The 19,750-nt window shown below is 42.7% G+C and overlaps 1 protein-coding gene across 4 annotated transcripts; it reads left to right on the forward strand.

Annotated features, from left to right (window-relative positions):
• Positions 1–447: 447 nt before the first annotated feature.
• On the forward strand, positions 448–10,329 carry galm (galactose mutarotase). Of its 4 annotated transcripts, none has more exons than XM_003456683.3 (9): positions 448–552; positions 941–1,127; positions 3,155–3,309; positions 4,456–4,569; positions 4,797–4,889; positions 5,914–5,995; positions 8,040–8,190; positions 8,305–8,479; positions 10,044–10,329. In XM_003456683.3, exons 2-9 carry the CDS (start codon positions 941–943, stop codon positions 10,119–10,121), a joined length of 1,035 nt encoding a protein of 344 aa, XP_003456731.1. In that variant the 5' UTR covers positions 448–552; the 3' UTR covers positions 10,122–10,329. The 4 variants fall into 4 exon arrangements, with proteins under 4 accessions (XP_003456731.1, XP_005461502.1, XP_019221900.1 ...); XM_005461445.4 differs by lacking the exon at positions 448–552 and adding an exon at positions 560–847; XM_019366355.2 differs by lacking the exon at positions 448–552 and adding an exon at positions 560–723.
• Positions 10,330–19,750: the final 9,421 nt, after the last annotated feature.

Below are 19,750 nucleotides of genomic sequence, written 5' to 3' on the forward strand. Positions count from 1 at the left end.
TAACATTTTACCCATATATACCAGCAGTACACCATATCCATATTTTCAGTGCAACACTATTACAGATGCAGATGGTAGATTTAAACTACTTATAATAATTTATAATACTAATATTATAATACTTTATAATATATGCCAATTATTAATTAGCACCCCGAATGCCATCATTTGGTTTCAGCACATAAATATATGGCTTTGCTACTTTAGTCCTGTTTTTTTCTTCTTAAATCCTGTGGGCATCAGCTGTGTTATCAACAAACATATCAGCTGGAACCTGGAATATTACAGGCAGTTTGTGAGTAAAGCTGACACAGTGACAACCTTTTCAGTCCTCTCAGTAATACTTCTTCTGTTATATCCACCATTAATGAGCGACTGTTTACGTGCACACTTTTAAAAAAATATTCTACATTATACTAAAAGAAAATACCGTTTTTGCCTTTCCACGTGGGCGTGCCCCAGTAGCTTTGACGTCACCCATTGCGCGTCTGCGTCATCAGTAGCGGAAGCAGGAAAAACACGACCAGGTCCAAAGTGCGTGAAGTATTGAAGGTAAGAAACGATAACGCGCGGGTGTACTGCTGCTTGAGACATCGCTGAGCGTGTGTCGAGCTGCTGACTGTAAAGAGAGTTAAAGCGTCATATCCTGTATACACTTAACTGAGCAAACAGACTGTTTGTGTTGGTGTGTATGTAAGAGACACGTGGGAACACTGTAAGCTGGTATTTTCACTCTTTTGTGCACAGTCCCGTGAGCATTAATACGCTTCACACAGACGTTTGTAGCCACTATACAAACTGCTGACTGCACTGTAGCTAAAACAAGATATATTGAGCCTGGGGGAATGTAAGAGCTGACCAAACATATTTTAGTTAAAATGTGAAGTAACATTTTAACCATTATTTTAAGCTTATGTTCTGTTCCTGTGCTCGTTCCAAGATGACTCAGGTAAGCCATCATCCATGGGGAGAGTGGCCTGGCCAGGGCACCGTGGACCTGTGGGTTGTCCAGTCTCCTCAGGTGAAGGTGGAAGTCCTAACCTTAGGCGCCATTATCAGATCAGTGAGCTACAGAGGGAAGGATGGACAAATGGGGGATGTAGTCCTTGGCTATGATAACCTGGAAGGTAGGAGGGAAAGTAACTTGTGTTGTTATCGGCACATAAACTGGTTTGATTGTATAAAAAGCAATAACATGATTAAAATGGTTAATTTAAGAACAAAGTCGTAAAATTGATGTCTGTTGTACATATCAGGTTCTCTAGTGCAGGCAGACGTCATCATGTTTTTTTGCTTCACGTGAATCTGAACATCAGGCGACGGCTAAAGTGAAGCTCATGCAGTAGAATTTGTGTCTTTTCCCACCCCTGGAAACACCCATTGTTTGTTTAGTAGTAAAGAGATGATTGTTTTTTATATATAGGTTTGGTGGTGCTCTCATTGATCTTACCACTTACTGCTCCTTGACAACGGCTAGTGGTGTTTTGTGTAGGCCGAATAATTAAAAATGTTTAGATAGGGAATAACTTTATACACATTTTATCACTTTATCTCAAAAACCTGCACATTATGTTCTAAGCACTTGTTGTGTCATTAGCAGTATGGCCTGCTGTTCTGTCTCACTGGCACACGGTGTGCCAAGTGTTTTGTTTTTCCTTTGTCTCTTTTAACACTTATGGTACGTGTAATAAATTTAGTTTATTCTCAGCTTTGTAACCCAGGCTCGGTGACCTGGAGACCTGGCTCCATGTCGCTGAAAATAGTCCTGTAAACTGGGCAAAATATCTTAGCCCCACTGTCCCAGTTAGTTCAACTGGATGCTGGGCAAATCAGCCTGGCTGAGTGATTGTGATTTAGGAACCATAGCCTGAAACAGAAGCCGAGGTATACCACCATCTAGGGCCGTGCAATGTGATGAATAATTTCTATTGTTTATTTTGTGTTTACACATGTTGTTTATTGCAATAATTCATTGCTTTAGATAACGTTTTGCACAGAAGGACCAGCCAAAACAAATCGAGGAGCTCGTTCCTAAATGAAGTTCGGTCATAAAAATCTGACACAACGCAAAAAACGGTACTGTGCAAATTATGCAGCAAGCCGGTCCCACACAACAAACCTCTTCTGCCACCTACGCAATAATCATATGAAAGAGTACGGAGAGAGTTGACAAATAAGAAGCAAAAAGAGTCATTAGGTGCTCAAAATAAACCTCACACTCAAACATTACAATAAGCGTTTCCGTGCGGTACACGATATGGCAAAGATTCACAGAGAAAATAGCGGCCATGATAAATTTTATCTATAAATATAAGATTTCACGCACTGGTCAAAATACTTAACTCCAGTGTTGGGCCAAAGTAACGTAGTATACTACAGTGCAACAACAAATATGGGGATGAGTCAAACAACACATCCTTGTTTTAGCTTAACTGTGCACTTCATCCAAGACTGGACACTGTGCAGTCGATGTTTGCAGACTGGCTAGTTTTCTGACAACCATACAGGCTGGTTTTATTTCATTTTTGAATATTTCATTTAAATGTAAAAAAGATGTACGATTCTGTAAACTGTTAGCTGAATTTACAGAAGATGCATTATAAGGATAAGAAATATTGGGCACAGCCCTGCCACAAGCTGTTCAAGTTTCAAATCGATTTTCGCCACTTAGTGACACACGCTGAAGAAAAAAACCTTTGTTATTGGAACTCTGTTGTTAGAAATTTAAAGCAAGAGAGTCTAGGGACCATAGTTGGTTGTTTTCCTGGGGGGCAGAGAAAGCAACACTGAAGCTAATTTGAAACTGCTGGCTCCAGCCATATTTGGTCCTGCAAAGCCTTCCATCTCTGTGTGCATCTCTGTCTGGATAGTGATTAGAGATTGAGCCACTGTAAATGTGCTCCAGTGCAATCCTTCAAAATCCTAACAACTACAGAGTGCACCAGGGCCGGGGAAACGAGGGAAGCACAAAATAGTGTGAAATGCTAAAGTGCATTTCACTGCATGTGCAGTGAAATGTTTTGTGTCCGAGTACTAGTTTCAGCATGGGGGTCGGTCTAGCCAGGACCCTTACTGGATACCAGGTGGGAATTGAACTTGTGACTCCCTCTCCAAAGGTGTGTAGTCTTACCACTACACTATGCTTTGTTGTTAGGTTATGTGTCAGATAAGCGGTACCTGGGTGCTGTGGTGGGCCGTGTGGCAAACAGGATTGCAAAGGGACGTTTTGTCCTTGAGGGGAAGGAGTACCAGCTGGATGTTAACAATGGACCAAATGCGCTGCATGGAGGCCTGCGAGGCTTCAATAAGGTAAAGTTTAGTTAATATTTGTTTGTGTTCCAATTTTAAACAACATGGAGCAAAACTCTTAGAACCTTTGTGGAAAACTGTATAAATGATGTGTTTTCCCTCTTTGTACATGTTTCACCAATCACAGGTAAGTGTTTGACCATTATTTGTAATGTGTGGCATTTTGTGTACACAGTGCAGAGCAGCTACTTGAACACTGCTCCCACAGACATCAGTTATCCTGTTAATAATTTTACCTCCTCACTACGTACGACTCTGGATACTGTAGCTCCTGTGAAAACTAAGGCCTCAAATCAGAAGTCCCTGACTCCGTGGTATAATTCTCAAACACGTAGCCTAAAGCAGATAACTCGTAAGCTGGAGAGGAAATGGCGTGTCACAAATTTAGAAGATCATCATTTAGCCTGGAGAAATAGTTTGCTGCTTTATAAGAAAGCCCTCCGCAAAGCCAGAACATCTTACTATTCATCACTGATTGAAGAAAATAAGAACAACCCCAGGTTTCTCTTCAGCACTGTAGCCAGGCTGACAAACAGTCAGAGCTCTACTGAGCCAACCATCCCTTTAATGTTAACTAGTAATGACTTCATGAACTTCTTCACAAATTCTCGTGTCTCTCAGACCCCATTCCTACAAGACTGCTCAAAGTTGTCCTGCCATAATTCTTCAACTAGTTTTGTTTGTTTTGTTTTTTGGGTTTGTTTTTTTTAAGTAGCTTCCTTCTCTGGGTTCAGACTAAAATGACCAAAATATTTAAAGTACACACAGATTCATACAGGCTTTTAACACTAAACTACTGTACAGAGCTCTTCCTCTTAGGCTTTTGGCATTGCCCATTCTGTTCTTCATGTTGATGAGTTCCTTCTGGCTCCAACTGTAATTTGAACAAATGAAAGAATGGCTGAAAAGAAGACTGGACACGCCCTTTGTGCAATCCATGCCGCAGGAAAAGCTTCACACATCAAAGAAAGCAGGGTTGGTCTCACAGAGTGAAATATCTGCTGTTATTCCTCTTCCATCATCACTTCACAACACCTACTTGTTGGCAGCTGCAGATTCAATTATGTATTTCCACTTACTGAGCTCTGTTACCTGCACTTAATGTATCCTGTGTATTCCATAATTCATGTGAGTTTGCTTCTCCAGGCTATCTGGCTTGCTACAGCAGTGGAAGGTGGTGTTCAGCTGAGTCTTACCAGTCCAGATGGAGACCAGGGTTATCCTGGTGAAGTTCAGGTCTCTGTCTCCTACACACTGCAGGTAGACACATCTGGTTATCAATTCATAGTACTGCATCCCAAATTTCTTCTGTTTCCTTGCCAACTTTGCTTTTTGCAGAGCTTATTCAACTTTGCTGCTTAGTGATACTCAGACATTTGTTTTGCCAGCACAGAGTCTCATATGAGACCTCCATGATGTGTAACTGGCTTTATGTGAATATGTGGCATAAAGATATTAATTAATTGAGTTTGAACTTGTTTGCTCAGGCAGAAGAACTAACTGTTGAATACCAAGCACGGGCTAACAAAACTACCCCCATCAACCTCACCAACCATTCCTACTTCAACCTGGCCGGACAGGTAAATGAACATGAACATGTTTCTGAGTGACTCTGCACAGTGGTGTTTTGTGTGCTTCAGTGTGCGTCACTCTAATAAATTTAAACTTTTACATAGCTACTTATTTCATACTATAACCTACACATGATTTATCCCTGTGTGTTGAATCTTATCCTTAAACAGAAGCCCACAGCCGACCAAGAAGATCTTACACTCTTCAATATGTTTTTCTCTGAATGAGCAACATTTGCGTGATGGGTGTAGTTTCCCATGAATGGGACATATTTTGTCGCAATCATCACATCTGTAATCAGAAGAGTCTCAGTCTGTAAAACACAGGTATCTTCCAGAGCTAGCCTGCCACCCTCACTATTCAGTCCTGGGCACAGTGTCTGTCTGACTGATGAAGTTGAAGCTTGGGTAGTTGGCAGTGCTAGCTTCCTGGCTAACAAAACATATTTTGGCTGCTAGGAAGTGTGGTTTCAATGTGTTGCCTCTGCTATGAACGGGCAGTCCTCTAAACTCCTTCCCCACATCCAGACTGTGATTCTTGGTCCACAGGTGTAACGACACAGGGAAAGGTTAAACTGCAACATCTGCTACGAGGAACGATCACTTTTACTTCTTCACGATGTACAGATAAAACAATGAAAACATGTGAGCCCTGTCTTTAATACAACTCAATCTCCCATCTAGCTTCCTGTTTACTGATGACATCATTTCCTGTTACATACTATACTGATTTAAAGGTGATGCCAGTGAGTTACAATTACATTGTGAAATCTAAAACGGCATTCTGCCTTAAATTAACTTAAACTCTTGATACCAAACACTGATACTCTCAGTCAGTTTTTCAAAATTGTATTTCATAAGCTGTTAAAGGAAGAGGCAGGCCTATTTTGGTAAGATGTTGTGGTATTAGTGACTGTGTTGGTTGGTTTCTCAGACAGATCAACCCCTTCCTCATCACACCAAGATGAGTTACGTGGGTATATCTATGGAGAGGATGACAGATGAGCTGAAAAATCTCTTATCTGTGCTCTAGGGTGTAGCAGATATCTACGACCATCAGGTGTCCATCACTGCACAGTCCTACATGCCTGTGGATGACACATCAATTCCTACAGGTAAAGATTTACTTCAGTCATCTTTAACTACAAAAGTAGATGGAACGTAGCAACATGAAGTGGTTTATTTAACAGATGTCAAAATATAGAAACTTTATGATATAATAGGAAAAAGAAGAATTTATTCTTCTTCCTGCTCCTTTTCACCCATGGGTGCAGTGTCATATTAATGGGAAGGAGGTTTTGTATGTAGGAAAAGAAACACTGTTGAACCATGTGTGAAATAAAGAATGAAATGAAATGTCATTAAACAAATAGAATTAATCAATCTGTCAAAAAATATTAGTGTTTACAAGCATATTGATAGTCTCTGACAGCTTGGTGGAAAGTGCTTCAAATTACTTCAGTTACACAGTCTCTGGAACAAGACTCCAGACTTTATAATCAATTAAAGTACATATTCATTTGAATCTTTAGCTCCCCTCTCAGTCCTTGAGCTTCTCATGTTCCTCCAGCCGTTCCATGTATGCCCTGCCTGTTACATCTCGCTCCCTGCTGTTATGTGCTGGACTGTCTCAGGGGCATCTTTGCACAGTATCTGGGGTCTTTCCTGTGGTAGATCCCAGCCTCTGTTGATCTGGTGCATATGGCTTGTTCCTGTGCTTCCAGTGTTGTTCTCTATGCTGTCAGCTTTCAGCTTAGTCCAGCTGTTTATAGGATTTCAGGATATCAGCAGCTTCTTTTTCTAGTGGGATTGTTGTAAAGCAATGATTCCAGTATGTGTTTTTATTAGTGGGAGGGGTGTCGAACTCCAGTCGTCCTGAAACTTTTCCATGTGTCCCTGCTGCAACACGCCTGAATACAAGTAGGTCATTAGCAGGACTCTGTAGAACTTGACTGCATGCTGAGGTGGCAGTTCGACACCTGTGGGTTAGAGTGAGACAGGCAGAAAATCTCGGCTGAAATTTTTCTCTTTAACCTGCCTCTGTGACCAGTTTTCACCCTACAGTGATCATTTTACCCTCAAGATGTAGCTACATGTGTCTTCTTTTCAACAAGTGCTTCCTCAAAGCCCAGAGATGTATAACTTTTAAACTGGAGCCATTAGTTTCACTGGAATGCCATCCTCTGCTCCCATTTACTCCCTGTTTAATTTTTCCAACCAGTTTTAGAAAGAAAAAGACATCAGTTTTGAACTCGCTCTCCTGACCTCAGTTCAGCATAGAGCTATGTGCTGCATGGAATGTTACTGACATTAAAAGAACACTGTGCCTAATTGTTAGGTACACTTTTGTTCACTCTACAGCAACAAGCTATTTTGTACTACAGGGTGCAACGCTGCTCTCACAGACTGACAGAGAGAAAAGTGGGTCTTTTCTGATGTCATGCCTCCCTCACTTGAGTTTCATTTGTGGATTGGTTCGTCTGTGTCTCACCATAGTGTGGCTCTCGATGTTTGTGGCACACTCACAACTGTCCCATCTGGTACATGCAAGCTTGAATTTTAACAATCCCACTGCAGTCTCTCCAGAAATGGCAAATTCTAGTTGTTTTTCTCTTTAGTATGCAGGTGGTTAACTATATAAACCAAACCCACCGTTCCTGAGCTAATGTGAAAGCCACATAAGGTTTGGAGGTCTTTGCCGATTGACTCTAGGACTCTTGGACTTGTTGTATGGGTGGCATTCTATCACAGTAATTCAGAGAGCTCCCAGAGGTCAGTGTGGGGATACACCCCCTAGGGTTGGTGAGAATGACGAAGCTAAGATCCTGTGGGATTTTCAGATACAGACAGACAAGCTCCTGATGGAAACCAGAGCAGAGGAAAGTGCCTGTAGTGCCCGATGTAGCTAAGTAATGACAGCCGAGATCTCTTTCCAGAATGCGCAGTACTAGGAACAGCAAAGATACTGTGCAGAACTCTCACTAGCAAATGATTTAATTTGCTAAACTTGTTATTAATGGATTTTTTGTCATTTAATATATCTTAGTGCTCCAGTAAATAATTGATAACTGCAATAATTCACCTTTATAGAAATGATTGTGTGACATTATTTAACGTTCCTGATACGAAATCATGAATTAATTAGCTAACTAATAACAGGAGAGATCAGAGAGGTGAAAGGCACACCCTTTGACCTCAGAGAACCAGTTCTCATTGGCCCTCATCTGAAGGAACTTCAAGGCCCAGGGTTTGACCACAACTTCTGTTTGTCATCACCCAGAGAACCATGGACAGAGAAACGCGCTGCCAGGTTTGATACAGAAGTCGTTTTCTAAAACATAGACACATGTAACATCCACTGAAGTTAAGGAGGACAAATAAGCCTTACCTTATTTGTTTATTTATTTATTTATTTATTTTAAAGAGTCTGTCACCCGGCAAGTGGGCGTGTCTTAGAGGTTTCTACTAACCAGCCAGGAGTCCAGTTCTACACTGCCAACTTCCTGGATGGCTCCATCGCAGGAAAGGGTGGTTGTAGGTACAGGAAGCACAGCTCCTTCTGTCTGGAGACGCAGAACTGGCCTGATGCTGTTAACCAGGTATGATGAATAGAAACTCAGTGTTGTTTTTTTTCTCTTGTAGATGGAAGTTAACCTTTGGTCAGTTCACTTTCTGGTCCGTGGTCTTGTTAAACCGACATGGATAGGCATGTAACATATCATTCACCTTAATCTGCAGAGCTCTCTACAAACTCATCTGTCTGAGACTCTTTGATTGCTCCCATCTCCAGAATAGTTTTTAATTCCTTCACTCCTACTTTTCATTGACTTCTAAACTCTTGAATGCATTGTCACACCTTGGCAAGTCTCGGCATGATGCTATAGGTTTATATAGGTTTATACATCCTGGTAGGGTAGACAGCAAAATGCTGTTGTGGCATACAAACATGCTCTCTTGGATGGTATAAGCTGGTCATCACAAATGAGCAAAATGCAATTGGCGATCTGGCACCTGAGGCCCCGACTTATCAGATACCAAAGTCATTCAGCAGGCTCCTCGGAGGAACGGGCTTTGACTCTCCACACTTTTAGGAGGTTGAAATCTGTGTTGCTACACCTCTGTCAGAGAAGACAAGCTCATAATTATCACATGCATACATACATATAATCACTTTTCCCTGATTGCATCCATTGTCATGTATGATCTTTCAAAGTCTTCCTCAGAACTCGACCAGACCGTCTGTGTGGTCCTAACAGTTATCTAAACAGACTTAATTAACTATTAGTTTGTGTGTGACATGAATGAGGTACACTCTTTTGTCATTCCAGCTCTGAGGATAACCTGAAATAGTGTCCATGTAACTCCCTCTGCAGAAATGTTGTGTGGTTGCATTACTTAACATTAGGCCTGTGAACTACAGTTATATGGCTCAATGAGGTCTGTACCCATACGGACAAAGAGCACCTCCATTGATGACAGAAGGTGCACAGACGCTTAAAATGGCTGGCTGACAAAACAAAAGAAAAGAAAAGAAAGAAAACGGTGGCATTGAGGGTGGGCTAGACATTAGCAGCTCAGATCCCTTGAACACCTGACTAGTGCGTCCATGATCTGGTCCATAGTTTTATCACATCCCATCTGACCACCAATTTGGTATAATGACCTGCCTGGAAATTAATTTCCTGCTTTTCTTTTCACCAACAACTGAGTAATATCTGATTGTAATTTCCTGATTTATTCCGTAAGTCTATCCTTAATCAATTGCTTATGTCTACATGGTGACCATTGTTTGTTTTTGTTTTTGTTTTTATTACTTGGTCAAAGACAAAGTGAAGACTGCTGAAACAACACTGTGGAAAGTATTCTTTGGGATGTGTTATAGGGAGTTGCAGAGCCTTTTGTCACACCGCTGATTCTTTCTATCTCTCATGCTGCAACTGAGCACATCTACCCCACCAGTCCATCAAATCCTGGCCAATCTATACCCAAAATCAAACAGTATGCAAACAATCATTAACTGCTTACTGAACAGCAGTGAAAACAAGTTTCCTCGTTATTGTTTGGTTGTATTAAACAGACTAATGAGAATTCAAATACACTAAGAATGAGCTTGAGTACAAATTGTGTGTGTGTGTGTGTGTGTGTGTGTGTGTGTGTATTCAGCCTTCATTTCCTGACTGCCTTCTGCGTCCTGGAGAGAACTACCATCACATAACTCGCTACACCTTCACAACTGTCTGATCTGACAGACAGAAGAAAATTTCATCATTTGCAGCAGAATGTTTCATTTCCTAAAAGTCTTAATTATGAATATAATTTTTGTTAACATTTTACAATATTTTGTTAAGCTTGAAAAAAACCTTCATAGTTCAACATGACCAAACTCTGTTATGATTTGATTTACGATGATGTGCCATACTTGTCATATTAAACACAATATTGATCAAGAGTTTTCTCTCGTGCTGGTGCTTTGTTTCAGTGTGTTCTCTGAAGAGGCTGGCATCGTGGCTGGTTACCGCTGTCACCTCGCACCAAGAATGTCCTGTGTTTAAATTCACTGGTAGGCTGGTGCCGTTCTGTGTAGATGTATTAATGCAGGCTCAGTCATCCAGGTTAGGAAATCCCAAAAAGGTTGATTCTGTTCATCTGGACGTAGAGTTTTCAGTGGGAGAAACATTTCCTGACTCATCCAGGTGACTTCTTCAATCTCAGCTAACTGCAGGTTTCCCCAACCTTATAAACAGACAATTTGCATAATGACAGAAATCAGCACCAATAGTTAACGATGGGCTGCGAAGTCAGTTTGATTATTGATATGCAAATTGCTATTGATCAACAACAATTGATTAATGGCCATGAGTACCATTCACAGAGAGTTGGGGAATGGCTGCAATCACAGTATCGTAAGATGTACCCTTAAGCCCCCTCCTCCATTCCCCTTTTGCGTAAATCGCCTTCTTGACTCCGCGCTCAAACCAGCATCCCTCCCTGTCCAGGATGTGTACACCCTCATCACTGAAAGAGTGTCCACTGGCCTGTAGGTGTAAATAGACTGCAGAGTCATTTGTGTCTAACCGTTTTTCCCCACTCGGCGACACACCCGCCGGGATCAAACTCTGGAGGGGAGTGACATACACAAGCCCCCACACGAAAACTGAGTAAAATAAAAGGTTTTATTGCCAACTTTTAACAGAAAACCGACAGGGCTGTTCAGCAGACCACTGGGAAACCAATTAACACATGTAAAGCAATAACACAAGCAAACATAAAAGCTAAGGGATAACTAAGGCAAGCTAGCATCACAAAACTCTAATCAGGCTAAGTTCAAGCATGCACTGAGGTTAACAAACAAAGTTCAGCGTTATGAACAAGTTCAACAAACAAAGTTCAAAGAGGGAGGCACAAAGGGCAAACTGCATGTTCAGTCCTAAGCAGCCACTGAGTGAAGGACCTCCAGCCTTTTGCAGCCACAAGTGAGCACGATCAGCCACTGATTGCCTCTTGAAGTATCACGGGATCCCCGGGCAGCCAATCGTCTGCATGGACTGTCACACTGCAATTTGCATAGAAGAGGGCCGGCACAGGTCTCAAAGTACCCAATCATCCACAAGTCCCAGCACACTTGGATTTGCATGAACAAAAAAAAGGCAGTCTCACTCCCTCCAAGGCCCAGGGCCGTAACACTGGTGATTCTGTTCTCAGACGTGAAGCTAGAGACACCACCAACCATAGTCAGTTGTCTTCCAGGGGCCAGAGCAGGCAACATTGAGGGAAATTTAAAACTGCTGGCTAAGGGTAAACGTATATTAGAATTCACGTTGGCAGTAATGACACCCGGTTATGTCAGTCAAATGTCACTAAAATCAATATTGAATCGGTGTGTAACTTTGCCAAAACAATATCGGACTCGGTAGTTTTCTCTGGTCCCCTCCCCAATCAGACCAGGAGTGACATGTTTAGCCGCATGTTCTCCTTAAATTGTTGTGTCAGCTCTCAAACAGACAAAAAACAAACTAAAAACCAGCAACAAACAACTTAAACATAAAAAATCACAAAGAAAGAACAATACAGTATCCACATCTGAACCAAAGAGTGAAACAGTGAAATGTGGATTATTAAATATTAGGTCTCTCTCCTCCAAGTCTCTGTTAGTACATAACTTAATAATTGATCAACAAATCGATTTACTCTGCCTTACAGAAACCTGGTTGCAGCAGGATGATTATGTTAGTTTAAATGAATCAACACCCCCGAGTCATTCTAACTACCAGAAACCTCGAAGCACAGGCCGAGGGGGCGGTGTGGCAGCAATTTTTCACACCAGCCTATTAATTAACGAAAGACCAAGACAGACTTTTAATTCATTCATTCAGTCTTATTCGTTATCATCTATCGTCCACCTGGGCCTTACACAGAGTTTCTGTCTGATTTCTCAGACTTTTTATCTGATTTAGTGCTCAGCTCAGATAAAATAATTATTGTGGGTGATTTTAACATCCATGTAGATGCTAACAATGACAGCCTCAACATGGCATTTAATCTGTTATTAGACTCAATTGGCTTCTCTCAAAATGTAAAAGAACCCACCCACCACTTTAATCACACTCTAGATCTTGTTTTAACATACGACATAGAAACTGAACATTTAACAGCGTTTCCTGAAAACCCTCTGCTGTCTGATCATTTCCTGATGACATTTACATTTACATATCAAACATATATGTAAGACTGCTTTCTTCCATTTGCGCAACATCTCTAAAATTAGAAACATCCTGTCTCAGAGTGACGCTGAAAAACTAGTTCATGCGTTTGTTACTTCCAGGCTGGACTACTGTAATTCATTATTATCAGGATGTCCTAAAAACTCTCTGAAAAGCCTTCAGTTAATCCAAAATGCTGCAGCAAGAGTCCTGAGAGGGACTAGAAAGAGAGAGCAGATTTCTCCTGTTTTGGCTTCCCTTCATTGGCTTCCTGTTAAATCCAGAATTCAAAATCCTGCTCCTCACATACAAGGTCTTAAATAATCAGGCCCCTTTGATAGCAAGATGGCAGCATGCACAGACGCAAGGCTCACTGTTTCTCACGTTCGGTGCTTTGTCTTTTACTTTTTCTACGTGCATATGTGAATTTGTGTTTTTTTATTATTATACATCGAGTAGAATCCACTTACAGTTGTCAGGACCTTCTGAGTTTGGGATTACGCTGTGCAAGGAACATTACGTCGGACTATCACCACTTTCACGGCATTCCTGAGGACATAAGAACTCCAGGGTCTCCGTGGTTGGTTCTTCCCAACGGCAAGCCAAAGAGGAAACATAAACAAAGGAGGCAAAAGCGTGGCCTCAGGGCGGGCCCGCTAGCATGGCTAAAGAAACAACCATTTAACCCACCGCTTCCGAGTTTCTTCCTCTCCCACGTCAGGTCCTTAACCAACAAAATTGACGAACTGAGATTACAGATTGCAGTCAACAAGTGTGTACGGGACAGCAGCACTGTACTACTCAGAGAGATTTGGCTGCAGCCATCAATTCTAGACTTGGCTATTGAGCTAGCAGGCCGCATGGTCCACCTTCACGACAGGAACAGCCACTCCGATAATGTTACGCGCCCACTAAGAGGTCTAGGGGTGTGAGTGTGGGGACCGGTAACAAATGGGTCTGGAACGGAATGAAAAGGAAACCAGACAGAGGTGTTCAGTACATAATATAGTTTTATTACAAATAATCTTAACCTAAAGAGGCGGCAACGCCGTTTTATCAATAATGCCAAAGAAACAAAGGAAGTGGTCGCAGCAACAAAGGAAAAAACTACTAGGAGACACTTCCGGGGCCCACAGGCCCGTCTACGCACTCAACTTAACTCCTCACCACAGGCACGACAAACACGCAAAGGAGCCTTTCCAATGCCTAGGAGAAATGGTGTAGCACCACAGGGGAAAAACCACCTCACACACAGTTCATCCCCAGCTTATATAACCTCAGAGAGATGATTGCTGACTGGGCCCAGGTATCAAACGAGGCCAATGAACAGCAGCTGTGTCCTGGAGAAAGAGAAGAGTGAGAGAGAGACAAAGGGGTAGGAGTGGCAAGAGAGGAGGAGGCGGAGAGAGCGGGCAAACACCTCACCCACACACTCCCACAGCCTCACAGGATGTAACAGGTAAGAACAAAGGAGGGGGTTTATGCTTCTACATCAATGACAACTGTTGCAAAAACACAAAGACTGTAGACAGCCATTGTTCCCCGGATTTGGAATATTTGACTGTGAAGTGCAGACCCATTTACATACCTTGCAAGTTTACTATTGTCATGGTAACGGCCGTGTATGTACCACCCGATGCTAATGCTAACTCGGCCATGGAGGAGCTGCACAAGACAATAAGCAGTCAGCAGAACTCCCATCCTGATGCAGTGCACATCATAGCTGGAGACTTCAACCATGCTGACTTAAGGTCAGTATTCCCCAGATTTGAACAGCATATTAAATGTGCAACAAGGCGGAAAAACACACTGGATAAAGCCTACAGCAACATCCAAAAAGGCTACAGAGCAACCCCTCTACCACATCCCTGCGGATCCCTGCATACACTCCCGTTAGGAGGAGAGCCCCCCCAGTCACAAAGACTGTGAAAACATGGCCAGAAGGTGCATCACATCAGCTTCAGGACTGTTTTGAAAACACAGACTGGACTGTGTTTGAACAGCAGGACCTCCAAGAGCACACAACATCAGTGTTCTCATATATTAACTTCTGTGTCAACAGTGTCACTGTGGACAAATGTCTCCGGGTGTATTCCAACCAGAAAGGATGACTAAAGAGGTCCAGGTCCTGCTGAAGCAACATGACGCCACTTTCAGATCCGGTGATGGTATGCAGTACAGTGCAGCCTTATGTATGAATTCTGGCTGTGGTTACTAACTTAGAACCGATTTTGTGTGGTACACGGCGCTCAAAACTCTGTGAAAAAATGTTTTAGTACGACTTTGGTAAGCTACGAAGCCGCACCGCTTGATGAATTGTTTGAGCATTACGGCTACCATAGTCAGGAGCCTCATGGAGTAATCTGGGTCCAAAACTCTGTCAACTTCAGGTCCCAAAGTCAATGAACACTGCGGCATCACTGAGAGTTAAAAACTGTATAGATTCTTTCATCTAAAATGATCAGCGTTGCTGCTTTACCAGGTGTAACAATTAAGTTTAACATCCAGGCATCCATGAAAACAGAATTTATTAAATTTAATGAAGTTAGAAGTTAGCAGGAAGTTAGCTTTCTAGTTTCCACGTAAACATGATATAGCATATTCTGACAGAGGTTTCAGAAAAATTCAAACGTACAGCTCTGCTATCACTTCCAACATAAATGAAGACAGAAAACTAAACAGCAGTGACGTTTGTAGGGTTACTGAAGTTGGGCTAGCTGGTATATAATGATGTGCTACGTGATCGCTAGAGACACAGCTATGTTAGTATAGCATAAACACAGTGAAGCTGCAGGATGAACGCTAACTTTTTTCCACTCAATAAAAAATAACTTGAGGGTTCCTGATGGTTAGGGACAAATGCAATCGCATGGCAGGATATGGTAAACGGACCAAACTTCAGTCAGGAGAACAACTGAGATAATCCATCCACAATATGAGGTTAGTCATTAATATACTGCAACAACATGGGAATAGAGCAGCTGCCAGAGAATTCAACATTAATGAATCAATGGTACGGAAGTGGAGGAAGATGCAGTTTTTGGCTTTCCCCATATTCCAAAACGTGTTTCGTGTCTTCGCTATTACTGTCGCCCGGCATGATTCGCAGATGATATTGCTTGCAGCTGCTGCTAAGATGCTTTCGACCAAAATAGGTGCAGCTTGATGCGCTATCGCGGTAGAGCAGTATAGTCAAAATCTCTACCGTTGGCCAAATTCATATTGTTTCTACCGTATACTCTTTATACCGCCCACCCCTAACAGGGAGTTCAGCACTTAACCAACCAACTACAAACCTTACAATACTACGTTGACTGAGGGTGATGCGGCATTTGTGGAGGAGCTGAACCACTTCTTGCACGCTTTGAGGGAAGGGACCAGAGGCAGCAGCAGCAAAAACATCGAACAGCAGCAGCAGCCCAAGCCTCATGGTGCAGGAATATGAGATGAGGTGCACACTGAGGGCAGTGAACCCCAAGAAGGTCACCAGTCCAGATAGGGACCAGAAGGGTTCTAAAAGAATGTGCAGACCAGCTGGCTGGGGTCTTTACTAAGATCTTCAACACTTCACTGTCCCAGTCCTGCATGCCGCCGTGCCTAAAGCCAGTCAGAATTGTCCCACTGCCTAAGGGGACCGACATTAGAAGCCTCAACGACTACCGACCAGTTGCTCTAATACCTGTTATAATGAAGTGATTCGAGAAACTGGTCAGACGTCACATCATGTCCTGCCTGCCACCCATACTCGACCCGCTCCAGTTCACATACAGAGCTACAGGGAGTGCAGAATTATTAGGCAAATGAGTATTTTGTCCACATCATCCTCTTCATGCATGTTGTCTTACTCCAAGCTGTATAGGCTCGAAAGCCTACTACCAATTAAGCATATTAGGTGATGTGCATCTCTGTAATGAGAAGGGGTGTGGTCTAATGACATCAACACCCTATATCAGGTGTGCATAATTATTAGGCAACTTCCTTTCCTTTGGCAAAATGGGTCAAAAGAAGGACTTGACAGGCTCAGAAAAGTCAAAAATAGCGAGATATCTTGCAGAGGGATGCAGCAGTCTTAAAATTGCAAAGCTTCTGAAGCGTGATCATCGAACAATCAAGCGTTTCATTCAAAATAGTCAACAGGGTTGCAAGAAGCGTGTGGAAAAACCAAGGCGCAAAATAACTGCCCATGAACTGAGAAAAGTCAAGCGTGCAGCTGCCAAGATGCCACTTGCCACCAGTTTGGCCATATTTCAGAGCTGCAACATCACTGGAGTGCCCAAAAGCACAAGGTGTGCAATACTCAGAGACATGGCCAAGGTAAGAAAGGCTGAAAGACGACCACCACTGAACAAGACACAGAAGCTGAAACGTCAAGACTGGGCCAAGAAATATCTCAAGACTGATTTTTCTAAGGTTTTATGGACTGATGAAATGAGAGTGAGTCTTGATGGGCCAGATGGATGGGCCCGTGGCTGGATTGGTAAAGGGCAGAGAGCTCCAGTCCCACTCAGACGCCAGCAAGGTGGAGGTGGAGTACTGGTTTGGGCTGGTATCATCAAAGATGAGCTTGTGGGGCCTTTTCGGGTTGAGGATGGAGTCAAGCTCAACTCCCAGTCCTACTGCCAGTTTCTGGAAGACACCTTCTTCAAGCAGTGGTACAGGAAGAAGTCTGCATCCTTCAAGAAAAACATGATTTTCATGCAGGACAATGCTCCATCACACGCGTCCAAGTACTCCACAGCGTGGCTGGCAAGAAAGGGTATAAAAGAAGAAAAACTAATGACATGGCCTCCTTGTTCACCTGATCTGAACCCCATTGAGAACCTGTGGTCCATCATCAAATGTGAGATTTACAAGGAGGGAAAACAGTACACCTCTCTGAACAGTGTCTGGGAGGCTGTGGTTGCTGCTGCACGCAATGTTGATGGTGAACAGATCAAAACACTGACAGAATCCATGGATGGCAGGCTTTTGAGTGTCCTTGCAAAGAAAGGTGGCTATATTGGTCACTGATTTGTTTTTGTTTTGTTTTTGAATGTCAGAAATGTATATTTGTGAATGTGGAGATGTTATATTGGTTTCACTGGTAAAAATAAATAATTGAAATGGGTATATATTTGTTTTTTGTTAAGTTGCCTAATAATTATGCACAGTGATAGTCACCTGCACACACAGATATCCCCCTAAAATAGCTAAAACTAAAAACTACTTCCAAAAACATTCAGCTTTGATATTAATGAGTTTTTTGGGTTCATTGAGAACATGGTTGTTGTTCAATAATAAAATTATTCCTCAAAAATACAACTTGCCTAATAATTCTGCACTCCCTGTAACAGAGCTAACAACTGAAGATGCCATTGTTACAACACTCCACAGCACCATCTCTCACCTGGAACAACTGGGGCGTTACACCAGGCTGCTCTTTGTTGGCGTTAGCTCTGTTTTCAATACGATACTCCCGGACAGACTAATAGTTAAATTGCTGGATATCGGACTTCCTTCTACCACCTGCCGCTGGATCAGAGACTTCCTGTCAGACCGTGTACAGAGAGCTAGAGTGGGGCCTCATCTTTCCTCGGCCCTCAGCCTTAACACCGGCTCTCCACAAGGCTGTGTACTGAGTCCCCTACTGTACACTCTGTACACACATGACTGTGTTAGTTCCCACCCAGACAAAGCAGTCAATAAGTCCACAGATGACACCACTGTGGTGGGGCTCATCTCTGGGGGAGACAAGATGGCGTACAGAGCTGAGGTTCATTGGCTGTCAGATTGGTGTGTAGACAACAACCTGGACCTCAACACCACCAAGACAAAATAGCTGGTAGTCAACCTCAGAAGGAGGAAGTCTGAGCTGCAGCCTGTCAGCATCAACATGGAGTGTGTGGAAAGGGTCTCCAGTTTCAAGTTTCTGGGTGTACACATAGACCCAGACCTCCAATGGAGCCCAAACACCTCGGCTGTTTTGAAGAAGGCCCAACAGCATCTCCACTTTCCTCAAAATGGATCGTCTTCTACCACTGCTCCATTGAAAGTTTGCTGACATACTGTATCTGTGTGTGGTTCTCCAGCTGCACCACAGCACACAAAAAGGCACTCCAGAGGGTCATTAATATGGTGCAAAAAATCCCTGGACATCCTCTTCCCTCCCTGAAGGACCTGTACAGCACTCGCTGTCTCAATAGGGACAGCATCCTTGGGACTGTACAGACCCAGGACACCGGGTGTTTAAGCTGCTGCCGTCTGGCAGGAGGTTCAGGCTGCTGAGGTCCCAGACAAACAGACTCAAGGAAAGCTTTTACAACAGGGCAACAGCCCTAATCAATACAAACAGTTGACCTGATTGGCTACCTCCCTGGACCTCTTTTTAGGGGGTAACATCAATAACAATAATAATATTTATATTTATAACAAGGTGCAATAATAATCGATATGAAATAATAACAGTGTGCAATACACATACACTTATTCTTCATTTTATTACTAAGTTAAGTTACTGTGTTGTGTTGTGTTGTGTTGTGTTGTGTCGTGTTGCGTTGTGTTGTGTTGTTATGTACGTAGTTCCGACGTGGGACAGTTTTCAAATTTCATTGTACTGTTGTACTATGTATGACTGCGCAATGACAATAAAGAGTTATCTTATCTTATCTTATCTTATCTTATCTTATCTTATCTTCTTATCTTAATGACCTTGTAGTACCATATCACCCTATTAGAGCACTTCACTCTCACACTGCAGGCCTACTTGTTGTTCCTAGAGTATTTAAAAGTAGAATGGGAGGCAGAGCCTTCAGTTTTCAGGCCCCTCTTCTGTGGAACCAGCTTCCAGTTTGGATTCAGGAGACAGACACTATCTCTACTTTCAAGATTAGCCTCACGTTGGCACTACATACACTAGTACTCCCTTAGTTATGCTGCAATAGGTGTAGACTGCTGGGCGATTCCCATGATGCACTGTGTATTTCTTCTTCAGTCACCTTTCTCACTCACTATGTGTTAACAGACCTCTCTGCACTGAATCATACTTGTTATTCATCTCTATCTCTCTTCCACAGCATGTCTTTGTCCTGTCTTCCTTCTCTCACCCCAACCGTTCGCAGCAGATGGCCCCGCCCCTCCCTGAGCCTGGTTCTGACAGAGGTTTCTTCCGGTTAAAAGGAACCACATAATAAA

This window comes from Oreochromis niloticus, linkage group LG13 (genome assembly GCF_001858045.2).
Source record: "Oreochromis niloticus isolate F11D_XX linkage group LG13, O_niloticus_UMD_NMBU, whole genome shotgun sequence".
In the NCBI taxonomy this organism is placed as follows: Eukaryota; Metazoa; Chordata; class Actinopteri; order Cichliformes; family Cichlidae; genus Oreochromis; species Oreochromis niloticus.

Excerpts from the sequence above, each read along its gene's own strand:
- galm (XM_003456683.3), top strand. The coding sequence starts at position 941 with ATGACTCAGGTAAGCCATCATCCATGGGGAGAGTGGCCTGGCCAGGGC. Across the intron at positions 3,310-4,455 it reads GCCTGCGAGGCTTCAATAAG|GCTATCTGGCTTGCTACAGC; the intron begins GTAAAGTTTAGT and ends TTGCTTCTCCAG. Across the intron at positions 4,570-4,796 it reads CTGTCTCCTACACACTGCAG|GCAGAAGAACTAACTGTTGA; the intron begins GTAGACACATCT and ends TTGTTTGCTCAG.